General features: G+C 34.9%; 3 protein-coding genes and 1 long non-coding RNA gene across 5 annotated transcripts in view; 3 read left to right on the top strand and 1 right to left on the bottom strand.

Moving 5' to 3' along the window:
- Positions 1–479, top strand: part of naprt (nicotinate phosphoribosyltransferase) — a 10,961-nt gene extending 10,482 nt beyond the window's left edge. The window contains exons 12-13 of the mRNA XM_042746877.1: positions 1–64; positions 141–479. The exon at positions 1–64 is cut by the window's left edge and continues 44 nt beyond it. Coding sequence (XP_042602811.1) covers positions 1–64; positions 141–227 — 151 coding nt within the window. The 3' untranslated portion in view covers positions 228–479. The remainder of the gene's footprint in view (positions 65–140) is intronic.
- A 741-nt stretch (positions 480–1,220) lies between these two features.
- rhpn1 (rhophilin, Rho GTPase binding protein 1) lies at positions 1,221–13,302 on the top strand. The gene is made up of 16 exons (XM_042746236.1): positions 1,221–1,632; positions 3,223–3,338; positions 3,604–3,732; positions 4,585–4,660; positions 4,733–4,810; positions 5,718–5,842; positions 5,915–6,081; positions 7,152–7,249; positions 7,363–7,452; positions 7,613–7,769; positions 8,553–8,666; positions 8,751–8,945; positions 10,692–10,768; positions 10,847–10,990; positions 11,067–11,213; positions 12,529–13,302. Exons 1-16 carry the CDS (start codon positions 1,561–1,563, stop codon positions 12,727–12,729), a joined length of 1,986 nt encoding a protein of 661 aa, XP_042602170.1. The 5' UTR covers positions 1,221–1,560; the 3' UTR covers positions 12,730–13,302.
- Positions 12,405–20,707, bottom strand: part of LOC109113521 — a 21,025-nt gene continuing 12,722 nt past the window's right edge. Inside the window, exon 2 of the long non-coding RNA XR_006157443.1 lies at positions 12,405–12,725. This is a non-coding gene — a long non-coding RNA (uncharacterized LOC109113521). The remainder of the gene's footprint in view (positions 12,726–20,707) is intronic.
- The window catches only part of hlx1 (H2.0-like homeo box 1 (Drosophila)), a 2,579-nt gene continuing 1,818 nt past the window's right edge, over positions 19,947–20,707 (top strand). The window contains exon 1 of one of the 2 annotated variants that reach the window (XM_019096090.2): positions 19,947–20,472. In XM_019096090.2, coding sequence (XP_018951635.1) covers positions 20,073–20,472 — 400 coding nt within the window. In that variant the 5' untranslated portion in view covers positions 19,947–20,072. The remainder of the gene's footprint in view (positions 20,473–20,707) is intronic. The other variant, XM_019096091.2, reaches the window with a different exon arrangement.

Genomic DNA, 20,707 nt, shown 5'->3' with positions numbered 1-20,707 from the left:
ACAGATTTCTCTGCAATCGCTGCATCCGCTTCACAAGAGACTACAAGAGCCGCAGGATTACACCGTGAGTTCAGCACATCAGTAACTGGAATACATGACATCTGCAGACTGAAAGTGTGCTTCTTAACATTGTCTTAAAGGTGGTTTTATCAGAGCGGCTGCACACCCTGGTGTCTGATATCACAAAAGGAAACAGTAAAGGAAGCAACTTCCTGCTGTCGAACTGAAACGGAGACGAAACACGGAGCCCAGACCAAAGTCAGAAACCATTAAATGGAAAAGATGCCTTAAAATCCCCTTTTCCCTTAAAAAAAAAAAAAAAAAGAGTCATAATAACAAATTCAGCAATGCTGCTTGTGATCCAATAGCATTAACAAGTTCTTTTAAATATAGAGTATTGGTTCATCTTATGATTAACTAACAAAATAAGTGATGATGACTGCTTGTTTTACAACATAATAAAGCTTTTATGTACAAAAGTGATTCATGCATGTTTTGTCCTATAATATTTAATTTAATTTAACTTAAAGTATTTTTTTTAATATTTAAAAAATACAAATAAATAAATTAGTAAAAAGAAATCATAAATAAAATAAATCTAATATGCTTAGTTTAATAAATAATAGTATGCATAGTATTTTAGTAAATAAATTGTACATTTTTAGTATATTAATTTGCATAGTAAGTCTAATTTAATTAAAAAAGGTAACAGGCTATGAGTGTTATTTTAGTTTGTTTTCTCATTTTAATTTTTTTTTTGTGTGTTTTTGTGGGTTTTATTAGTATTGCAAATATCTATATAGTTAGGCCTGTGTATAGTTATGCAACTGAAATAAAATAAAATGTAAAAAAAATAAATAAATCTTATTTTCCTTCTAGTGATAAATGGTATTTATGGTTTTTAAAAACCTGTATCATATCGTAATGTGTGAATATTTAAAGTTTTATATCGAGTTTTTAAACGGATGAATGTGCAACTACGCGTGCTTTGAAAGATTATTATATAAAACAATTTAATGAATGTTATTATCTTCAGATAAACACACTCGCTTTGTCTTCATGCCTTCGTGTCGTCAGGGGCAACAGTTATTTTTCCGCTCCAAATCGCCTTTATTCCCATCACCGCCACCTCATTGGACGTTTCCCCCATCAGTCCGTTGTTTTTATCGAGCTGTGATTCGCTACCGCATGTGTCAATCAGAAACAACGCGATTCTATTGGCTGAACCCCGAGGACGCAATGCGGGAGATCAGCTGTGGCTCATGCGCGTACACGCAACAAGTGGATTTGCTGATTTTGAGTGAATTAGATTCTTTAAAGATCACATAATGGAGAGAAATAAATGCGTTTAGACACATCTATAGTTAAACCCGTGTCCCGCGTGTATTAAGTAAGTGTAAAGGAGCCGTTAAAGTAGAGTTCTCGTGTCGCGATAGCTGCGTTTAACGGATTTTTTTGATGGTTACGTTTGCGCAGTTTGATATCATGCGCGCGCTGTTGTGAGTGCAGGTGTTATTACAGGTGTGTAAGACAGAAAAGTGCAGAAATAAATCAGAGTTTATGATGAGTGACTCTGGATCAGATGAGGATATAACGGCTGAGGACGGAGGGTCGATAGAGTCAGTCCGCAAGGTAACGTTAGATGCACTTCCAGAGTTCTGGCTCCGTGAACATTACTTAATATGTCACGTGTTCATTTATTAATTATTGCTTAACATTAAAACCAGCAACGCAATAATAAACAACAGGTTCAGGCACTTACGCAAAAGTACCATGGTGTTACTATGGTGTTTACCATAGTAACCGATTCAATATATTCACAAACTATGGTATTTATGTTAAGTATTAAAATAATAACATGTTTTTAGACGGATACCAAGACATTCTTTGAAGTCCTGTCTGCTAACATTAGATAATGGACTGTGAACATTTTAATTAATTAACATAAAGGTTAATAAATGCTGTCAAATATGTTATTAATCGCTAGTTCATGTTAGTAACTAATGTCAACAAATGATACTTTATTGTAATATGTTGCCGTAAAAATAATAATAATGTATAATTTATAATTTTTTATTATTTTATTTGGATTATATACATGTGTTTTATTTGTTTTGTGTATATACAGTACAGGTCAAAAGTTTGGAAACATTACTATTTTTAATGTTTTCGAAAGAAGTTTCTTCTGCTCATCAAGCCTGCATTTATTTGATCAAAAATACAGAAAAAAACAGTAAAAAAATATATAAGTGAAAGTAAAACTTAAAATAATAGTTTTCTATTTGAATATACTTTTAAAAAAATAATTTATTCCTGTGATGCAAAGCTGAATTTTCAGCATCATTACTCCAGCCTTCAGTGTCACATGTAACATCCAGTCTATCACATGATCATTTAGAAATCATTCTAATATTCTGATTTATTAAGAGTGTTGGAAACAGTTCTGCTGTCTAATATATTTGATGAATAAAAGGTTAAAAAAGAACTGCCATTTATTCAAAATAAAAAAAAAATTCTAATAATATATTTTCTTTACTATCACTTTCTATCAATTTAACACATCCTTGCTGAATAAAAGTATTGATTTTATTTAAAAAAAAGAAAGAAAAAAAATGACTGACCCCAAATTACTGACCAGTAGTGTATATTGTTATTACAAAATATTTATATTTTAAAAACATAGCTTTTTTTTTTTTTTTTTTTTTTTTTTTATTTTTTATTCATCAAAGTATCCTAAAAAAGTATCACATGTTCTGAAAAAATATTAAGCAGCAGAACTGTTTCCAACTTTGATAATGAATCATCATATTAGAATGATTTCTAAAGGATCATGTGATAATGATCCTAAAAAATTCAGCTTTGCGTCACAGAAATAAATGATAATTTAAAGTATAATACATTTAAAAACAATTATTTTAAATTGTAATAATATTTCACAATATTACTGTTTTTTCTGTATTTTTGATCAAATAAATGCAGGCTTGATGAGCAGAAGAGACTTCTTTCAAAAACATTAAAAATAGTAATGTTTCCAAACTTTTGACCTGTACTGTACACACATGAAATATTTAATTTTTTGTATTTTATATATATATATAGATAGGTATGAAGCATAGAGAATTGAACAGAAGTGCAAGGGTTAGATTCAAATGCTGAGGCAGTGAGATTAAATTCAAAATATGCAAATTTCAGGTGATGACACGAGCCGTGTGTGTGTTTTAGGGATGTGACGCTCTCGTCTCGACCCAGCGCAGCAAGCTGCAGCAGCGGAGAGCTAAACTCAACCAGCAGATCAACCGAGAGCTCCGTCTGCGGAGCGGAGCGGAAAACCTCTACAGGTATCAGTATATCTGCTATATTAGTTTTTCATAACAACACACACTATGCCCAACACCCTGCATGACCCAGAGCTAACAGGAAGTGACCCGTGACACGCCTCTCTGTTGGTGTTCTGATGTGTATTTATTTAGCGGTGGGTGGTATGACCAAAATCTTCCATCACAGTATGAGTTTACGTTTACGTTTCACTGCAATATAAAAGGTGTAGCATTATAATGGCCACCAGTTGATGTAGACATGTGGATCGTGTTTTTTTTTCTCCAGGGCCAGCAGTAATCCGAAGGTGAAGGAGACTGTTGCATTAGAACTGAGTTTTGTGAACTCAAACCTTCAGCTTCTCAAAGAAGAACTAGAGGAACTCAACAGCAGTATGAACGTCTACCAGACGGAGAGGTTGCTCGCACATGCACTTTCTGGATCTGCACCTAACTCTCTTCATTCAAACACTGTTTACTTAAGTTTCTGGATAACTTGTCGGTGAACTTGAAATAGCTGCCGCAGTATTCAGCCTTCCGGCAAGTTTGGTATCAGACTTTGATAGTAACTGGGTAAACTTGCTTGAAGGGCAGAAGAAAGTAAATAAATAAATCACAGGTTTATCCTGAAACGAGTAATGAAATTGTTATTATATTATGTTTAGATCAGCATTTCTCAAATCAGTACAGCGGGTTTGAAGCATGCAAAACACATTTGTAGTTTTGTTTAAAGATATAGTTCACCCACAAATTTACATTTGTTGAAAATGTGCTCACCCTCAGGTCAGCCAAGATTCGGATGAGTTTGTTTCTTCATCAGATTTGTAGAAATGTAGCATTGCATCAGTGTCCCACCAATGGATGTGAATGGGTGCCGTCAGAATGAGAGTCCAAACAGCTGATAAAAACATCACAATAATCCACAAGTTAAAATGCCTTGATGGATTTGTTCAAATTGGCTTCACAAGACATTAACTGAAGGATTGGGAGTGGTGTGGATTACTTGTGGATTATTGTGATGTTTTTATCAGCTGTTTGGACTCTCATTCTGACGGCACCCATTCACATCCATTGCTGAGACACTGATGCAATGCTACATTTCTCCAAATCTAATGAAGAATCAAACTCATCTGCATCTTGGATTATGCACTTCTAGAATAATCAACAGTCATAAGTGTGCAGAACATGGATTGTGTATCTTATTTCTTTACGTGCAGTGTTTAAAATAAATAATTCAAACATTCACAAGCGGATCATCTTTCTGTTGCAGTGAGACGGTCAGTGTTCCCATGATTCCACTGGGGTTGAAAGAGACTAAAGAGATTGACATGAGCGTCCCTCTTCAGGTGAGATCAGCGGAAAGATTACACGTCGACTCGTTCAGTGTCTAAAACAGTTTTTCTCTGCCGTTTCATCAGGATTTCATCAGTGAACATTACAGTGAGGACGCGTCTCTGTACCTGAACGAGATCCGGGATTTTATGGAACTAAGACAGGTCCGTTCAAGTCAACATGCAATGCTGATCACAACACAAATGACTTCTTAAACATGCACTAAAGAATAATTGAAAATAAGACTTTAAAATGTGATGCGCAGCTGTATTTTCAGCATCATTACTCCAGTATAAAGTGTCACATGATCTTCAGAAATCATTCTAATATGCTGATTTATTATTAGAATTATCAATGTCAAATATTTTTTTCAGGATTCTTTGATGAATAAAAAGTTAAAAAGAACAGCATTTATTCAAAATATAAATCTTTTCTAACAATATAAGTCACTTCTTATCAATTTAACACATCCTTGCTGAATAAAAGTTTAAATTTCTTAAAAAAAAAGAAAGAATAAAAACTAACTTAAACCAAACTAAATGAACTTCATTTTAAATTTTTAGAAAACATTTCCAAAAAAAATAAATGCTCTTCTTTTTAACTTTTTATTCATCAAAGAATCCTTAAAAAAGTATCACAGGCTCCAAAATAATATGAAGCAGCAGAACAGTTTCAACACTGATAATAAATCAGAATATTAGAATGATTTCTGAAGATCATGTGACACTGAAGACTGGAGGAATGATGCTGAAAATACAGCTGCACATCACAGAAATAAATTAGATTTTAATGTATATTAAAATAGAAAAACATTATTTTACATTGTAATAATATTTCACAATATTAATTTTTTTCCTGTATTTTTAATCAAGTAAATGCAGCCTTGATGAGCAGAAGAAACTTTTTATTTATATTTTTGAACTCAGCGTCATCAAATTCGATAATATTAGGCCTTTTTTGCAAATCAGCACAATTTCTTGTCAAGATGCAGGGCTGTGTTACGAGAAACACAAGTCAGATTGTTATTCTTGAGCTGAAAATGATGTCTTCAGTCCTCACCTGTCTCTGTAGGCCATGCGTACTCCCAGCAGGAACGAGGCGGGACAGGAGCTGCTGATGGATTATTATAACCAGCTCTATTTCCTGGATCAGCGCTTCTTTTCACCGCACAGGAGTCTGGGAGTTCATTTTCACTGGTGAGACACACTGCTGCACACAAACACATGAATGATGAGAGACAGAGCTTCTGATCGCGTGTCTCTTCACAGGTACGACTCACTGACCGGCGTGCCTTCAGTCCAGAGAGCGCTGGCGTTCGAGAAAGGGAGCGTTCTGTTCAACATCGGAGCACTTTATACTCAGATCGGAGCCAGACAGGATCGCTCCACACTGACTGGCATTCAGAACGCCATCGATGCTTTCCAGAGAGCAGCAGGTACTGAATCATCCGGATCTGTCTGTTTTTCTGGATCATTCACAGTATGTTACAGCTATATTCATGTGCTTATCATTAAAAAAAATTCTGATAGTATCACTATTAATATTAATAACAAAACATTTCACGCTCTTTCAAACATGTTTCGACTCAACACTCGGATTTTAACTACAAATATTATCTCACCACACCTCATTATTTACATTTATGTGCATTATAGCAAGAACATTGTTTCTAAAACCTTCTTTAAAATTTTTTAAGAATTGATTCTTATTATTTTCTAATTAAACAATACAATACCACTTCACTTGACAATATACTCTACCGTTCAAACGTTTGCGGTTATGTTTTTGAACAAAGTCTCTTCCGCTCACCAAGACTGCATTTATTTGATCAAAAATACAGTATAAATGATGAAATATTACAATTTAAAATAGCTGTTGGTTAATCTATGTGTATATCTTAAAATGTATCTCTATGTGTATCTTAAAATGTAATTTATTGCAATGTTGAAAATAGTTGTGCTGCCAAATATTTTTGTGGAAACTTTGATAAATATAGAAAGTACAAAAAAAAAAAACAGCATTTATTTGAAATAGAAATCATTAGCAATATTACTTTTGGTCAGCCTTTGCTGAATAAAAGTATTAATTTTTATTAAAAAGATTAATAAAAATTTTATTTAATTTTTACAAATATTTTAATATTTATTTAATTTATTCATGTATTTTAAACAAATATTTTAATATTTAAAAAAATATATTATAAAACATTAATATTGCATTAACATTTGCTTTTACAATTATATGTCTGTTAAAGCAAATGTAATTTTTTTCCCATTATAAGCCATTTAAATGCAACACAAATGAAATCAGACATTAAGATTGAAAACATCAAAACAGTTGAATCTACCAAATAATGTTAGTTACTGTTTATTATATTTTATTAGTAGGTCACAAGGTCAGCACACAAGTGACTGCTGAACTGAGTTCTGAAGCTCTTTGCTTATATAAATGAACTTGTAAACATGACGTGTGTGTGTGTGTGTGTGTGTGTGTGTGTGTGTGCAGGTGCGTTTCTCTACCTGCAGGAGAATTTCTCTCATGCACCCAGTCTGGATATGAGTAGCCCTGCGCTTAGCATGCTGGTCCGTCTCATGGTAGCTCAGGTAATGAAAGAAAGAGGCTCATATACGTTAAATACACATTTCAGATTATGATCTGATATGTTTGAGAAGTGATCATGTAACAAGTCACATATTTCTGAGTTTATTTTGTGCAGGTTCAGGAGTGTGTGTGTGAGAAGGTCATACTCGACATGCAGGACAACAACCTGAATGTGCTTCTGCAGGCCGCCCAGGAGGCAGCGAGGGTAAACACACACACACACACACACACACACACACACACACACACACACACACACACACACACACACACACACAATGTTATGGGGTTTTATTTGTTAATAACTGTGTGTGTGTGTGTGTGTGTGTGTGTGTGTGTGTGTGTGTGTGTGTGTGTGTGTGTAGGTATCAGACGTGTATTCTCTGGTTCTTCAGGCGATGTCAGTGCCGTTACTGAAGGATTACGTTCCTTTCTCCTGGATCTCTATGGTTCAGGTCAAAACGCATCATTTCAGAGCACTGGCTCACTACTACACCGCTGTGGCGCTGTGTGACTGTCCAGGTGAACTACTGAACATCTCTGTGTGTGTTTACTGACTGATGACATCACGCATACATCACCGGCAAAAGTTTGGAATGATTAGGATTTTTTAAATGTTTTTTAAAAGAAGTCTCCTGCTTACCAAATCTGCATTTATTTCATTAAAATTATCAATGTTGAAAACTATGTTCCAGTAGCATTCAAAAGTTCAGGGTAAGTAAAAAAAAAAAAACATTTATTAAGCAAAGATGCATTAAATTGATCAAAAGTGACAGTAACGACATTTATAATGTTACAAATGTTTTCTGTTTCACATCAAAGCTGTTCTTTTGAACTTTCCAAGTAAAATGAATCACAGTTTCAATAAAAATATTGTGCAGCACAACTGTTTTCAACATTGATAATATTTAGAAATGTTTGTTGAGCAGCAAATCATCATATTAGAATGATTTCTGAAGATCATGTGACACTGAAGACTGGAGTAATGATGCTGAAAATACAGCTGCACATCACAGAAATACATTACACTTTAACAGATATTCACATAGAAAACAGCTAATTTAATTGTAACAATATTTTACTATATTTTTGATCAAATAAATGCAGCCTTGGTGAGCAGAAGAGACTTCCAAAAAAAATTATTAATTATTACAATCTCTTGACCATTAGTATTTGAGCTACTGTACTTTCTTAATACATGTTCCTGTTTGTATTGTGCTCGTCATTCTAAATAAACAATCTTTTATAATGATCATTTTCATTAAAATTGCAGACTGACTAATAATGTTTTTTAACAACTAACAGGTATGTCTGATGAAGATGAGGATGAAGGTGGAGAGATTAAAGCTCTCATACAGGTTCACACCAGACGACCGGAAAAACTCAATCTTCATGATCCGGAGGACAAACGGAGACTGGGTTTGTGTCGTGGGATGCTTTTCTGAACACAGATTCAAAGATTCTGTGCAGGAGAAAATGAACTCGTTTTATTTCATTTTGAAGGTAAAGCTCATCTGCGTAAAGCCATCATACGTCACGAGGAAGCCCTGCGTCTTCACAGCGTGTGTAAAATGCTTCGAAAGATGGACATCCTGCAGGAAGTTCTGTCACACGCTCACGCCTGCTCGCTGGAGAAATACTCTGAGATTGATCAGGAAGATGATTTCTGTGAGGTCGCAGAGGCTCCAGAGATCCAGTGTGAGTGTTTATATGCTAAGAAGGTCATAATCACGGTTAAATCTATGTTGGTAAGTAATGTGCTCTGATGTGTGCACACTACTATACTACTCATACTAACCTTAGGTTAAGGAGTATTATCATTATCTAAAACTACAAAAAAAAATGTTACTGGAAATAAAATAAACATTAACTGGAATAAAATTAAATATATATATATATATATATATATATATATATATATATATATATATATATATATATATATATATATATATATATATAAAAAAATACTAACATTTTTTACTTTGGTATACTAAAATTATGACGGCGTTTTAGTGCTACGTTAAAAAAATATAAAAAATATAAGATTACGAGATTAAAGTCGTAATATTTAGATAATAAAGTCAAAATTACGAGAATAATGTCACATTGTTTCGAGAATAAAGTCGAAATATTACGAGAATAAAGACAAAATGTTTCCAGAATAAAGTTTAAATGTTTCGAGAATAAAGTAAAAATATTACGAGAATAAAGTCTTAATACTACGAGAATAAAGTCGAAATATTACGAGAATAAAGTCGTAATACTATGAGAATAAAGTCGTAATACTACGAGAATAAAGTCGTAATACTACGAGAATAAAGTCGAAATATTACGAGAATAAAGTCGTAATACTACGAGAATAAAGTTGTAATACTACGAGAATAAAGTCGTAATACTACGAGAATAAAGTTGTAATACTACGAGAATAAAGTATTGCGCATGCAAATTTAGAGAATAAAGTATCCTATAATAAACACGCAAAACTACGAGAATAAAGTCGTAATACTACGAGAATAAAGTCGTAATACTACGAGAATAAAGTCGTAATACTACGAGAATAAAGTCGTAATACTACGAGAATAAAGTTTAAATGTTTCGAGAATAAAGTCGTAATGCTACGAGAATAAAGTCGTAATACTACGAGAATAAAGTCGTAATACTACGAGAATAAAGTCGTAATATTACGAGAATAAAGTCGTAATACTACGAGAATAAAGTCGAAATGTTACGAGAATAAAGTCGTAATACTATGAGAATAAAGTCGTAATACTATGAGAATAAAGTCGAAATATTACGAGAATAAAGTCGAAATATTACGAGAATAAAGTCGTAATACTACGAGAATAAAGTCGTAATATTACGAGAATAAAGTCGTAATACTACGAGAATAAAGTCGAAATGTTTCGAGAATAAAGTCGTAATACTACGAGAATAAAGTCGAAATGTTTCGAGAATAAAGTCGTAATACTACGAGAATAAAGTCGTAATACTACGAGAATAAAGTCGTAATACTACGAGAATAAAGTCGAAATACTACGAGAATAAAGTCGTAATACTACGAGAATAAAGTTGAAATGTTTCGAGAATAAAGTCAAAATATTACAAAAATAAAGTCATTGGAATGTTCAATTCCACATTATTTTGCATTTTGTGTGTTTTTGTAATTTAAATTAGAATTGTAAAAAATGTTTGTAGTTTATATACATTTTTATTTACGTTTTGGATTAAGCTATTTTAGCACATCAGGTTCGACTAAATGAAAATGAGAAACATTTTTGTTGGTCTTAGTTTGAGTAAACTATAATAACCCTGTGATTCCTACACATGATTTGCATATGCATATGCAGAAATTGTAGAGGTACAGTAGCATGCAGTTGCAAACATAGTCTTTTTTGTCTTGACATGACCCCTGACTTTTGACCTTTGACCTGTCTCCTACAGCTCATACACAACAGAAGCCTGACATTAAAACTCCTGATTTCAGCAGCGTCAGAGTGACTGATATCTTCCAGCGACTGGTAACTCTCACACAAACACTGTAATGTGCTGTAAATGTTGCAGACGTGTTTAATGTTCACCTCTGTTGTGCGTGGTAAGGGCCGCTGTCTGTGTTCGCTGCTCGAAATCGCTGGGTGCGGCGTCACGCGTGTTTGGTTCGAGGAGAGGCGGGGCTTGGGCTCACGCTTCGAGGTGATTCGCCGGTTCTGGTTGCCGGGGTGTTGCCAGGGGGATGTGCTGCGGTGAGAGATGTCATTATTGACAGTAACATTTAAAATGCTTGTTATTATTACATTATGCATTATGAGCATGGTTTAGGAGGCGGGGCTCCGTGAGGGCGATTATATCGTGGCTGTGAACGGCGCAGACTGCAGGTGGGCCGAACACGCGGAGGTCGTTCACGCGCTGAAGAGCTGCACAGAGAGAGGACTAGAGCTGGACGTCATCACTCTACAGTCACACGAGGTACAGTCTGTGCACATGTGAAATAATTAGAGAGAACAACTTATCAACTTACCGAAATCCGTCTCAATCAGTGTTTCACATTTACCTCAAATTTTCACATTTACCATAAATTTGTTAGTCAACCAGACAAATGAACTCTGGAGAGGAGCAATTTGCTAAATATGTGCAACATACTGTATAACATATGCATTATAAGTTCTTCAGTGTTTAATTAATGTTTAAATAAATCTGTCAAGTTTTTATGCCACCATTTAAATGTTTAGATTTCTAAAAATTGATTGGGGTAGAATATTATTATGTAATTGTAACTGTATTATAAAATCTTCATTAAGTGTAATTTAAGTGCATATAAATCAGTTCATTTTAACCTTCAATAGTGTAGTAATGTAGTACCAACTGGTTCTCATTTATATTTTACAGCATTACTTGAGAGATTTTTTTCCTTGAGAAAATTTGTCATGTACTGTACCTGATATGTGTCCCTGCAGCACAAAAGCAGTCATAAGTAGCACAGGTATATTTGTAGCAATAGACAACAATACATTGTATGGGTCAAAATTATACATTTTTTTTAATGCCAAAAATCATTAGGATATTAAGTAAAGATCATGTTCCATGAAGATATTTAGTAAATTTCCTACCGTAAATATATCAAAACTTAATTTTTGATTAGTAATATGCATTGCTAAGACAACTTTAAAGGCGATTTTGTCAATATTTAGATTATTTTTTTTGCATCATCAGATTACAAATTTTCAAATAGTTGTATCTCAGACAAATATTGTCCTCCTAACAAACCATACATCAATTTAGATTTCATATGATATATTAATCTCAGTTTCAAAAAATTGACACTAATGACTGGTTTTGTGCTCCAGGGTCACATATATATACCAAATAATCGATATTGAATTGAATGGAATCAAATCAAAATCTTGTGAGTCAAAATCGAATCATGAAATTCGTGTCAAAACTCAGCCCTAGAAATAATAGAGCCTTACATATGAAATAATACCTGAAAAATCAGTTTTTTGAAATAAACTTATTAGCTTATTGAATCTTTATACAAAATCTGAAAAAAAAAAAAACATATAATACATCAGGCTTTTATGGCTCATATATTCTGATATAGTGAGAATACTGAGGAAAAAAACGGCTCAATTTTATTCAGAGACTCTCAAAAATATGCAATTTGGTGGAGATGCTGATATTTATATGATGAAATTCTCATGCATGTAATGTAAATCGATTATGAAAACTCTTTGAAGCCAGATTAAATTGATATGATTTAAAGCAGTAAATCGTGTTCCGGTAGGTTGAGAGGAGGACGACTCTCTCAGCTGCCGGAGAGAAGGAGTGTCAGTCGGGCAGCCAGAGGACAGCGGGCCGGGAAGACGAGCGCGGATCCTCGTCTCTGAGGAACTGGAGCTGGAGGAGCGGCGCTGTCACCAAGAGACTCGGAAGCACCTTCAGCCTTTCCTTTGGTAACTTCAGAGAGAGCGAATCCATGTTCTGAAAGCACACGAGGAAAAGAAAAGCACTGTTTGACTGACTAGAGCACAATTATCAGATACAATTATGTTGTAGGAGCTGAATGAAAATTAGCTGGTTAGCATTTCATCATGTAAAGTCATTCAGAAGAACTGCCATGACAGAGGATTTTATTAGACATTGCTGTACTAGTCCAATGCTTTCAGAAAATAGTGTCTTGCAGCAGCTCCAGAAGGCATTAAAGGAATTAGTAGAGTGGCTATATGTGCCATTTATATGGGACACACCCAAAGTAGCTTGACTACTTCAATTGTGGCACGTGAGAAAGTGGGATCTACAGAGAATGATCAAAGCGATGCAAGTTCGTTCGACTTTTAGGCAATATAGAAAACATGTCAAGGAGGTGTCCCGTAAAAATGGCCTGTATGGTCACCCTAGGAATTAGTCACCCAAGAATGAACATTTGCTGGAAATATACTCACCCTCAGGCCATCCAAGATGTACATGAGTTTGTTTCTTCATCAGATTTGGAGAAATTTAGCATTGCATCACAGTGAATGGGTGCCGTCAGAATGAGAGTCCAAACAGCTGATAAAAACATCACAATAATCCACAAGTAATCCAGTCCATCAGTGAACATCTGGAGAAGACAAAGCTGTGTGTTTGTGAATCATTATTCATTTCAGACCATTGCTTCCAGCTAAAATATGAGTCCATAATCCATAATAACACTTCCTCCAGTAAAAAAGTGGTCTGGTCTGAATCAGGAGAGAGATCTGCACAGATCAAGCAGCGTTTACAAGCTGAAACAGTCCAGAAAAACAGCATATTGTGGGTGAATTTTGATGTGAGAGACAACAGGAGACGGAGGAAGAGTTTTTATGGAATATGGACTTCTGGTCGAGAGCAACGGTTTGAAGTTAAAAATGTCTGGATGGATTTGTTTCAGCGTTTGTCTCCTCAAGACGTTGACACACGGACTGGAGTGCTGTGGATTATTGTGATGTTTTTATCAGCTGTTTGGACGGTTTCAGCAAAAGTTCATTTTTAAGTGAACTATTCCTTTAAGAATGTATTTTTGCACAGAAAACGATTGTGAGTTTATTACGTCTGTTTGTATTTTATGTTTATTAGTTGTTGTCAGAAGCGATTTGTTTCCCAGCATTCCAGCTGCACTCTGCCTTGATGATTTAAAACTGCATATGCTTCGCAGGCCTCTTTATCATGACAAATAAATCAAGTTTTTCATTTAAATGCACATGTAAAAATATCATTCAGATATCGTGCTCATAATAGTGAACTCTAGTGACGAGAGCCTTCTAATATACATTACAGGCAACAATTGAAATACCTAGAATCTCAAATAAACTCTTTTGTTAGACAGAAATTTAAAACACACCCTGTATATTCCTGCTGGATTTTGGGGATGAAATCAGGCTCATTTTGTGTAATCCTAATAATGATGTTTAACGAAAAGTGTGTTTGGGAGTCCATGGCATTCAAGTCTTGAAGCAGAAGCTCTCAGGATGACATTTATAAGGAAGCGTTCTAACAGCTGACTCTTGTCGCATTGGGGATTGCAGGAATGAATATGCAGTAAACAGTGATGAAATATGGGCTATTGCTGCCAAATGTGTTTGGATTCTACACTGAGTGGCTCCCCAGACACACGACTGCTCTGGGAAATGAGACGGCTCAAATCTGGACAGTTTCAAATCTATTAGAACAGACAAGGCCAATTAAAGTAATGCAGCAGGCAGATGAAGTCTGAGGATGGTGCTCACACAAAAGTGTGTTTTTAACCTGATGAATTTGTCTTAAGTAATTAGTGTATCTAGCCGTCAGGTTCTGAGGCTGTAATCAGTGACTTCACCACTAGAGAGCAGCATCAGGTCATGCTTTGACATGAAAACATCAACATGCACGCAGTACTCAGTCAATGCAATGCCAACATTTACACTAATTATACATGTGAATATGCATAATTAAATAATTGCTTTGAAAATATAATTCATGTTAATTAAGCAAAAGCTTTTTTTATAGGGACAAAATCATTAAACAATGCAGTTACATTTTTTATGAAATCATGATCATTTGATGATAGCCATTTTCCTGTTTTACAAATTTAAATGTATTATTTGAACTGGAATGTGTAGTTTTTATAGAACTATTAGATTACATTATTCATACATTATTCAGAAAAAATGCCACATTTATAGTTCTGATCATTTTTTTTTATTTAGAACATTTAAAAATATTTAAAATTAGGTAATGTATGGAAATATCAGTGCATTTGACTATAGAGTCAAAATAAGAACTTAAGAAATTGAATGTTATTCTTATTGCTTAATGAAATCAGAATTTAATTTTAAGGATATTTTTATTTTACAATTTTTATAGTATTTGACTACTGCAAAAAAAAACTTTTTTTGTTTTGTTTACATTTTTAAAATTGACTTGCCACATACTTGCCAAAATATACATGATTTTTATTTTTTTAGAACATTTTTGTATATATAAAACAAATGTAATGTATGGAAATATTAGTGCATTTAATAGATAATTTTTTATTGATTTAATATTATATAAATGTATTTTTAAGCCATGCTTTGAACACACACCATACGCTCATTCGTTGATTCATATATTTCAAAAGAAGAAGGATGGCTGGAAATTATCGCTTCATCTTTAAGAGATGTAATGATACAGTACGTCGCGCGCGTTCCTTCCATTAAACGTCGCGTTATTGCACTAATTCATCACGCGGTCGGGATCATGAACGCAGGCTTATGTTCCAGAGCTGCAGGAGCATCTGGCTTCCTTCAGGAGCGATGACTTTCAGTAAACAAGTGCACGATCGATCACTGCGGACCATTAAGGGGCCTTATCGGGCCAGCAGGAGCTCTGTGGGTGGATCTCCTGTCGCTGAGTGTCGTGGCGCTTCAGCTGGATCTCAGACAGCACCCTAATGGTTTGTTATGACCTTTCCGCGTTTCCATTAGTCTCGCTGTTATTTAACACGGAGCTTTTGATTTAACCCCGTGTATACTGAACGAGAAGAGTAAGTGGCACGTCTGGATTGCTTTACGCACGAAAGGCCAAAGACTTCAAGCTAAACACAAGCACTGAGACTGCACCGATATCGGGCCTTGCGACATTATTAGCAGAGACATCTACTCGTTGGATAATACATTTCATCTTTGCTTTTTTCCACAGTAAATTCTGAGTAAGCATTGGGTAAAATAATTGCAATAAATCTGCTGTAATTAAACTGTATTATTTATATAAGCCTAGTGGATATACTTACTTTATTGGGATGAGTCACTGAAAATATTTTTGCACGACGGCAGCAACTGGTGCATAAAGACTTTTAAGGTGTTTTTAATAAAGGGGATAGAGTGAGCTAATTGTAGTTCTCATGTCTCTAAAATGTGTATCTATTGTTGTTTTGTGTCCAGAAGAACTTTCTCACTAAACCGGAATGGATTTTTTTATTTATTTACTAGAACCTGTGAGCGTCCTCTTCTCCATAAAAAAAAATATTTTTAATTATATACAGGCATATGTGGATATACAAAAATATATATTTATATACGAATAAACATAAATAAAGAAACGAATTTACGGCGCTGGATCTCAGTAACCATAGCAACAGTAGAACGTTCAGCGCTTTCCGATTATTATCATCATTATTATTATTATTTCAGAAATAAATTATAAAATTAAAATAAACAGCATTGTACATTTACATTTTTTTTTTTTAATAATTACAAATTTTATCGAGGTCCTTTTTAAAATGTGTTAATATCTTTTTTAGTTTATTGGCTAACTGTGCTATTAGGGGTGCCAAATGTAAATGGGATTCGCGAGATGAAACTCTGAAAAAAACAAAAAAAAACAAAAACTCACACACCTCATATATATATATATTTCTCTCTCACAATATATATTTTATGAAAAAAAAAAATACCGAACGTTTTGATTGGTCCATACAGCATTCCAGCGGTGTTATAATACACACATCGACTCACAGCTATGACGTGAAACACCTGTTGACCAGCTTCTGTGTAGGTCAGATCACTGCACACACACAGACCAGCTAGCTTCCTTTACATGATGTCATCAGAACTAGTGAAACGATCACACTCAATCAATGTGCAATTCATTTCTTCATTCGCAATACAGAACGACATATCTTCTTTTAGGCTATTTATTGAACTTATGAAATATAATTCGATGAGTTTGTGCTGATAAGTTTAGTTGGAGTCAATCTAAAACGTCTATATTTGTATGCGCTGCCTCACTAATATGATTATAGTTACTGACGGATTTCCATTCTGTCAAGGGTGCGTTTAAAAAAGCAATTAATAATCCGTGACAAATGTTTCCCGAGGCTGTCAGAGCCCCGAAATGAACCGCAGAGAGCTGGCCAGATCGCCATGCAGCTCTCCGGACGGCGATTTCATCAACCAGAGGGAATTTGGGAAAACAAACCAATTCCACAAGGTCTCCAAACTTTCCCATGATCGGCATTTAACGATTATGATATTTTAATTTTCTAATGTTTCCAGCATGACGGGCCCGTCACTGCTGACAGACAGATGCTCCTGCTGGGGGTCCAGAAATAAAGTCACTCCCAGAGGAACCCATGATGATGTTATCACTGCAAATAGGAAGAGAGAGCAGTTCAAGTCACTAAGTCATTAAGCAAGTGTAATGTTTTATCTGACCACGACAGACATGCACTTATGGTGTTATTTGAATACTTCATTCATAAAACACACGGAGTTCCAGCAGTGAGAAATGCGCACGATTCTAATGTTTTGCTTCTTCTGTGAACAGGTTCTACACTGCTTTAACTACTACAGCAGATGACTTTGTGCTTTCAACACGAATATATTTATCACAATACAGGCGTAGATAAAGATAGGAATGCAGATAAGGATATGGACAATAAAGATATGCGGAAACTCTGGGTTGAACCTGTTTTCTTCCATAGACAATTCCATTGTAGACCGAAACTTACTTTCATCCTGGATATTTTGACCTGAGCACGATATTCCATTATATATATATATATATATATATATATATATATATATATATATATATATATATATATATTATATATATATATATATATATATATATATGCTCAATCCAGAAATATTAATAGATTAGGTTTTATTTAGCTTTATCACTGTCACTTACTTTATTTATTTGATCTATTTTTTTATTTTATTTATTTTTGTTACTTTATGGGAGGGGTAAAATTATAAATTATTTAATAAAAAGTTGTCTAAATTATCTTAGCTATATAATCTTATCTGAAATGATGTAAAAAAGTATGACTAACTTTTCATAATACAAATACTGGATAGGTTATATAGGAACACAAAGCGTGCACACATTATATAAGAATTATGAGAGAGAAAAAATCTAATTTAATTCTGATTAATTTTATAATGTTAAGAACGTAGAAAGCTTTAAGCCTATAGTAAGCAGAAAATTTGAATTTTTAAAATATGATTTTACTAAGCCATGTCTGATAACATTTTATTGTTTAAACAATAGCATATACAAATTTAAATATAATAGAAAATAACATTTTATTTGAAACACAGACAAAGATGCGTGTTGTGAGAGAGATGCATGAAATGTTTTAAGCTCAATTGTTTCTGTTACATTCCATATATTAATAGAGTGAGATGCCAGCGGTCGGTCAGTTTTATGACCTGTTTTATGATCTCGCTTACGAATATTTCACCGGCCCTGAACTGAAATGAAATAACGTGCGCGTTCACCCGCGGCGCGTCTTCCGCTTCCTCTTCCCTGGATTGTTTTGACTGCTTGATCGAGAGCAAAGCGCTGCATTTCATCTCTAAATTTAAACCGGAATGGAGTCATTCGAAAACACCGTGATAGGAGGCAGTCAGGGTCATTGACCTTTCCGGTAATGAATCACGACTAATGAACGCCATCAGAGGAAGAGAGATATTCTAAAAAACACCATGGGGAAAAATCATCAGCGGTCATTAATGATCATAAACATAACATAGCAATCAACATCTGTAATGCATTCTAGAAATGCTTTCGCACGTATATGCATACATATTTTTTTTATATAAATATGCTTGTGTTTGTTTATAGCCTATGCAATTGGAAAGTGTGTTGACACACTTTTGAATAGGCCTAGTATTTTTTTTTTTTATAATCGATGTGTTTTTTTTTTTTTTTTTTTTTTCTATGATAAACAGCGGACTATTTTTGGCCTGGTAATGTAAAGTCGTGCATATGAATGAAGTATCTCCTCTGAAGTTAATTGTGTTTTCGTTTAAGGGGAGAATAGATTTCCTCTGTTTATTATAAGCATAAGGACGGATTTGCGTCACCGCGCGACTTGCGAGTTGAGATAAAGTTGCACAAATATTGAAAAAAGGAAGTGCTAACAGTCATTATAAAGTTCCACCTCTCCGAGCCGGAGGAAATAGGGGTCCTCTGCTGTATCCTAAAATACTAAAGCATCTTCTATTTTTGGCCTAAATCTAGCAGGAATATCCGCTCATTTAGCCTGAATCAGAGCTCATCAAAAACAGGATGACCTGCATCGAGAAACTCCTGTTTCCTAACAGAACACACTCACACAAAGCCTATTACAGATCCACTCGATTGTGGATCGTTTTCTTATCAGTGTTTGTTGTTTGCATATTTCTGGGAAATTAGAAAACATATTAAAATGCATGCAAGACTTCGTTATTATTCTTTATACGAATGCATCATCTTCTAAAATTATAATCTTAAATAATTACTTTCCAATTATCCTAAAATGTGCACCATTAAAAAAAACAAAAACTATAAAATGTTGGTCTGCCTTCTTTGTTGTATAAAGCCTAATGCATCCAAGTAAACCTACAATATAAGTTCACTAAAATAAAAAATAAACATTTATATAGGCCTATTTATCCATTCGTTTATATTTAACAATTCGTTGAATAGCTAAAATGAATGGGCTTCACTAACATCAAATTAAAATTACAATTCGATTCATTTAAAATGAAGACATGGACACTGAAAATGTTTAATGTTGTATCATTTGAACCCTCGCCATTTAATAAACCTGGTGATTTTTTAAGAGTCGTAATGGAAGTGCTCGTCGTGTTTGGGGCGTGTTGGACCGTTCTGTCAGCTTCCATTGGCTCACAAAGAGCCAATCAATAACGGAACTCCTGCTTAGAGCTTTTTGGACTTCTGTCTGGAGTTTCAGACTTGAGGAGAAACGCGAGAGAAGGCAACTCCTTAAACCTGACCGTCGCGTTACATGTAGTTGTGTGCATTCTCTGTAAAGAAGTTGTGGCTTCTCCTGCCGGGATGTACACGGCGGGACTCAATCCGTTTTACGCATCGAACTTTAGCCTTTGGACCGCGTATTGTTCGGGCGGTTTTGGGGTGGACAGCATGAAGAAACCCTCGTTCTGCATCGCTGATATTCTGCATGTTGGAGATGCGGAGAACATCCACGGTTCGTCTTCGCTTATGGCTCACATCGGGGCCCGGGCGCAGGGTTATTCGTCGGGATCCCCGTTACGCCCGTCCCCGGTCACTCCAAGCGCGTCCGCGTATCACAGGCACGGAATACACTTGACCTCCAGAGCCGCGATCAACGCGCAATCCGCGCCTCCGCTGTCCAGCAAAGACCTTAAGTTCGGGATTGATCGGATATTATCCACAGACTTCGAGCCGAAGGGAAAAGAATCGCTGTCGTTGAGAGGTAAGACGCATGTTTGTGCATCGCACACAAACATCACATCGCTTTTACAAAAAGGACAAACAATTAGAATAACTCAGAACAGTAATGCTTGTTTGGACGCGTCCAACCCCATGCGCATAAACATAACATACCAATCAGCATCTATAAAGCGTTCCAGAAATGCTTTTTCACGTATATGCATACATGAATATGCGTGTTTGTTTAGCCTATGCAATTGGAAAGTGTGTTGACAAAC

The sequence above is a fragment of the Cyprinus carpio genome, chromosome B20, assembly GCF_018340385.1.
Source record: "Cyprinus carpio isolate SPL01 chromosome B20, ASM1834038v1, whole genome shotgun sequence".
In the NCBI taxonomy this organism is placed as follows: Eukaryota; Metazoa; Chordata; class Actinopteri; order Cypriniformes; family Cyprinidae; genus Cyprinus; species Cyprinus carpio.
This window is presented reverse-complemented; position numbering and strand designations above follow the sequence as displayed.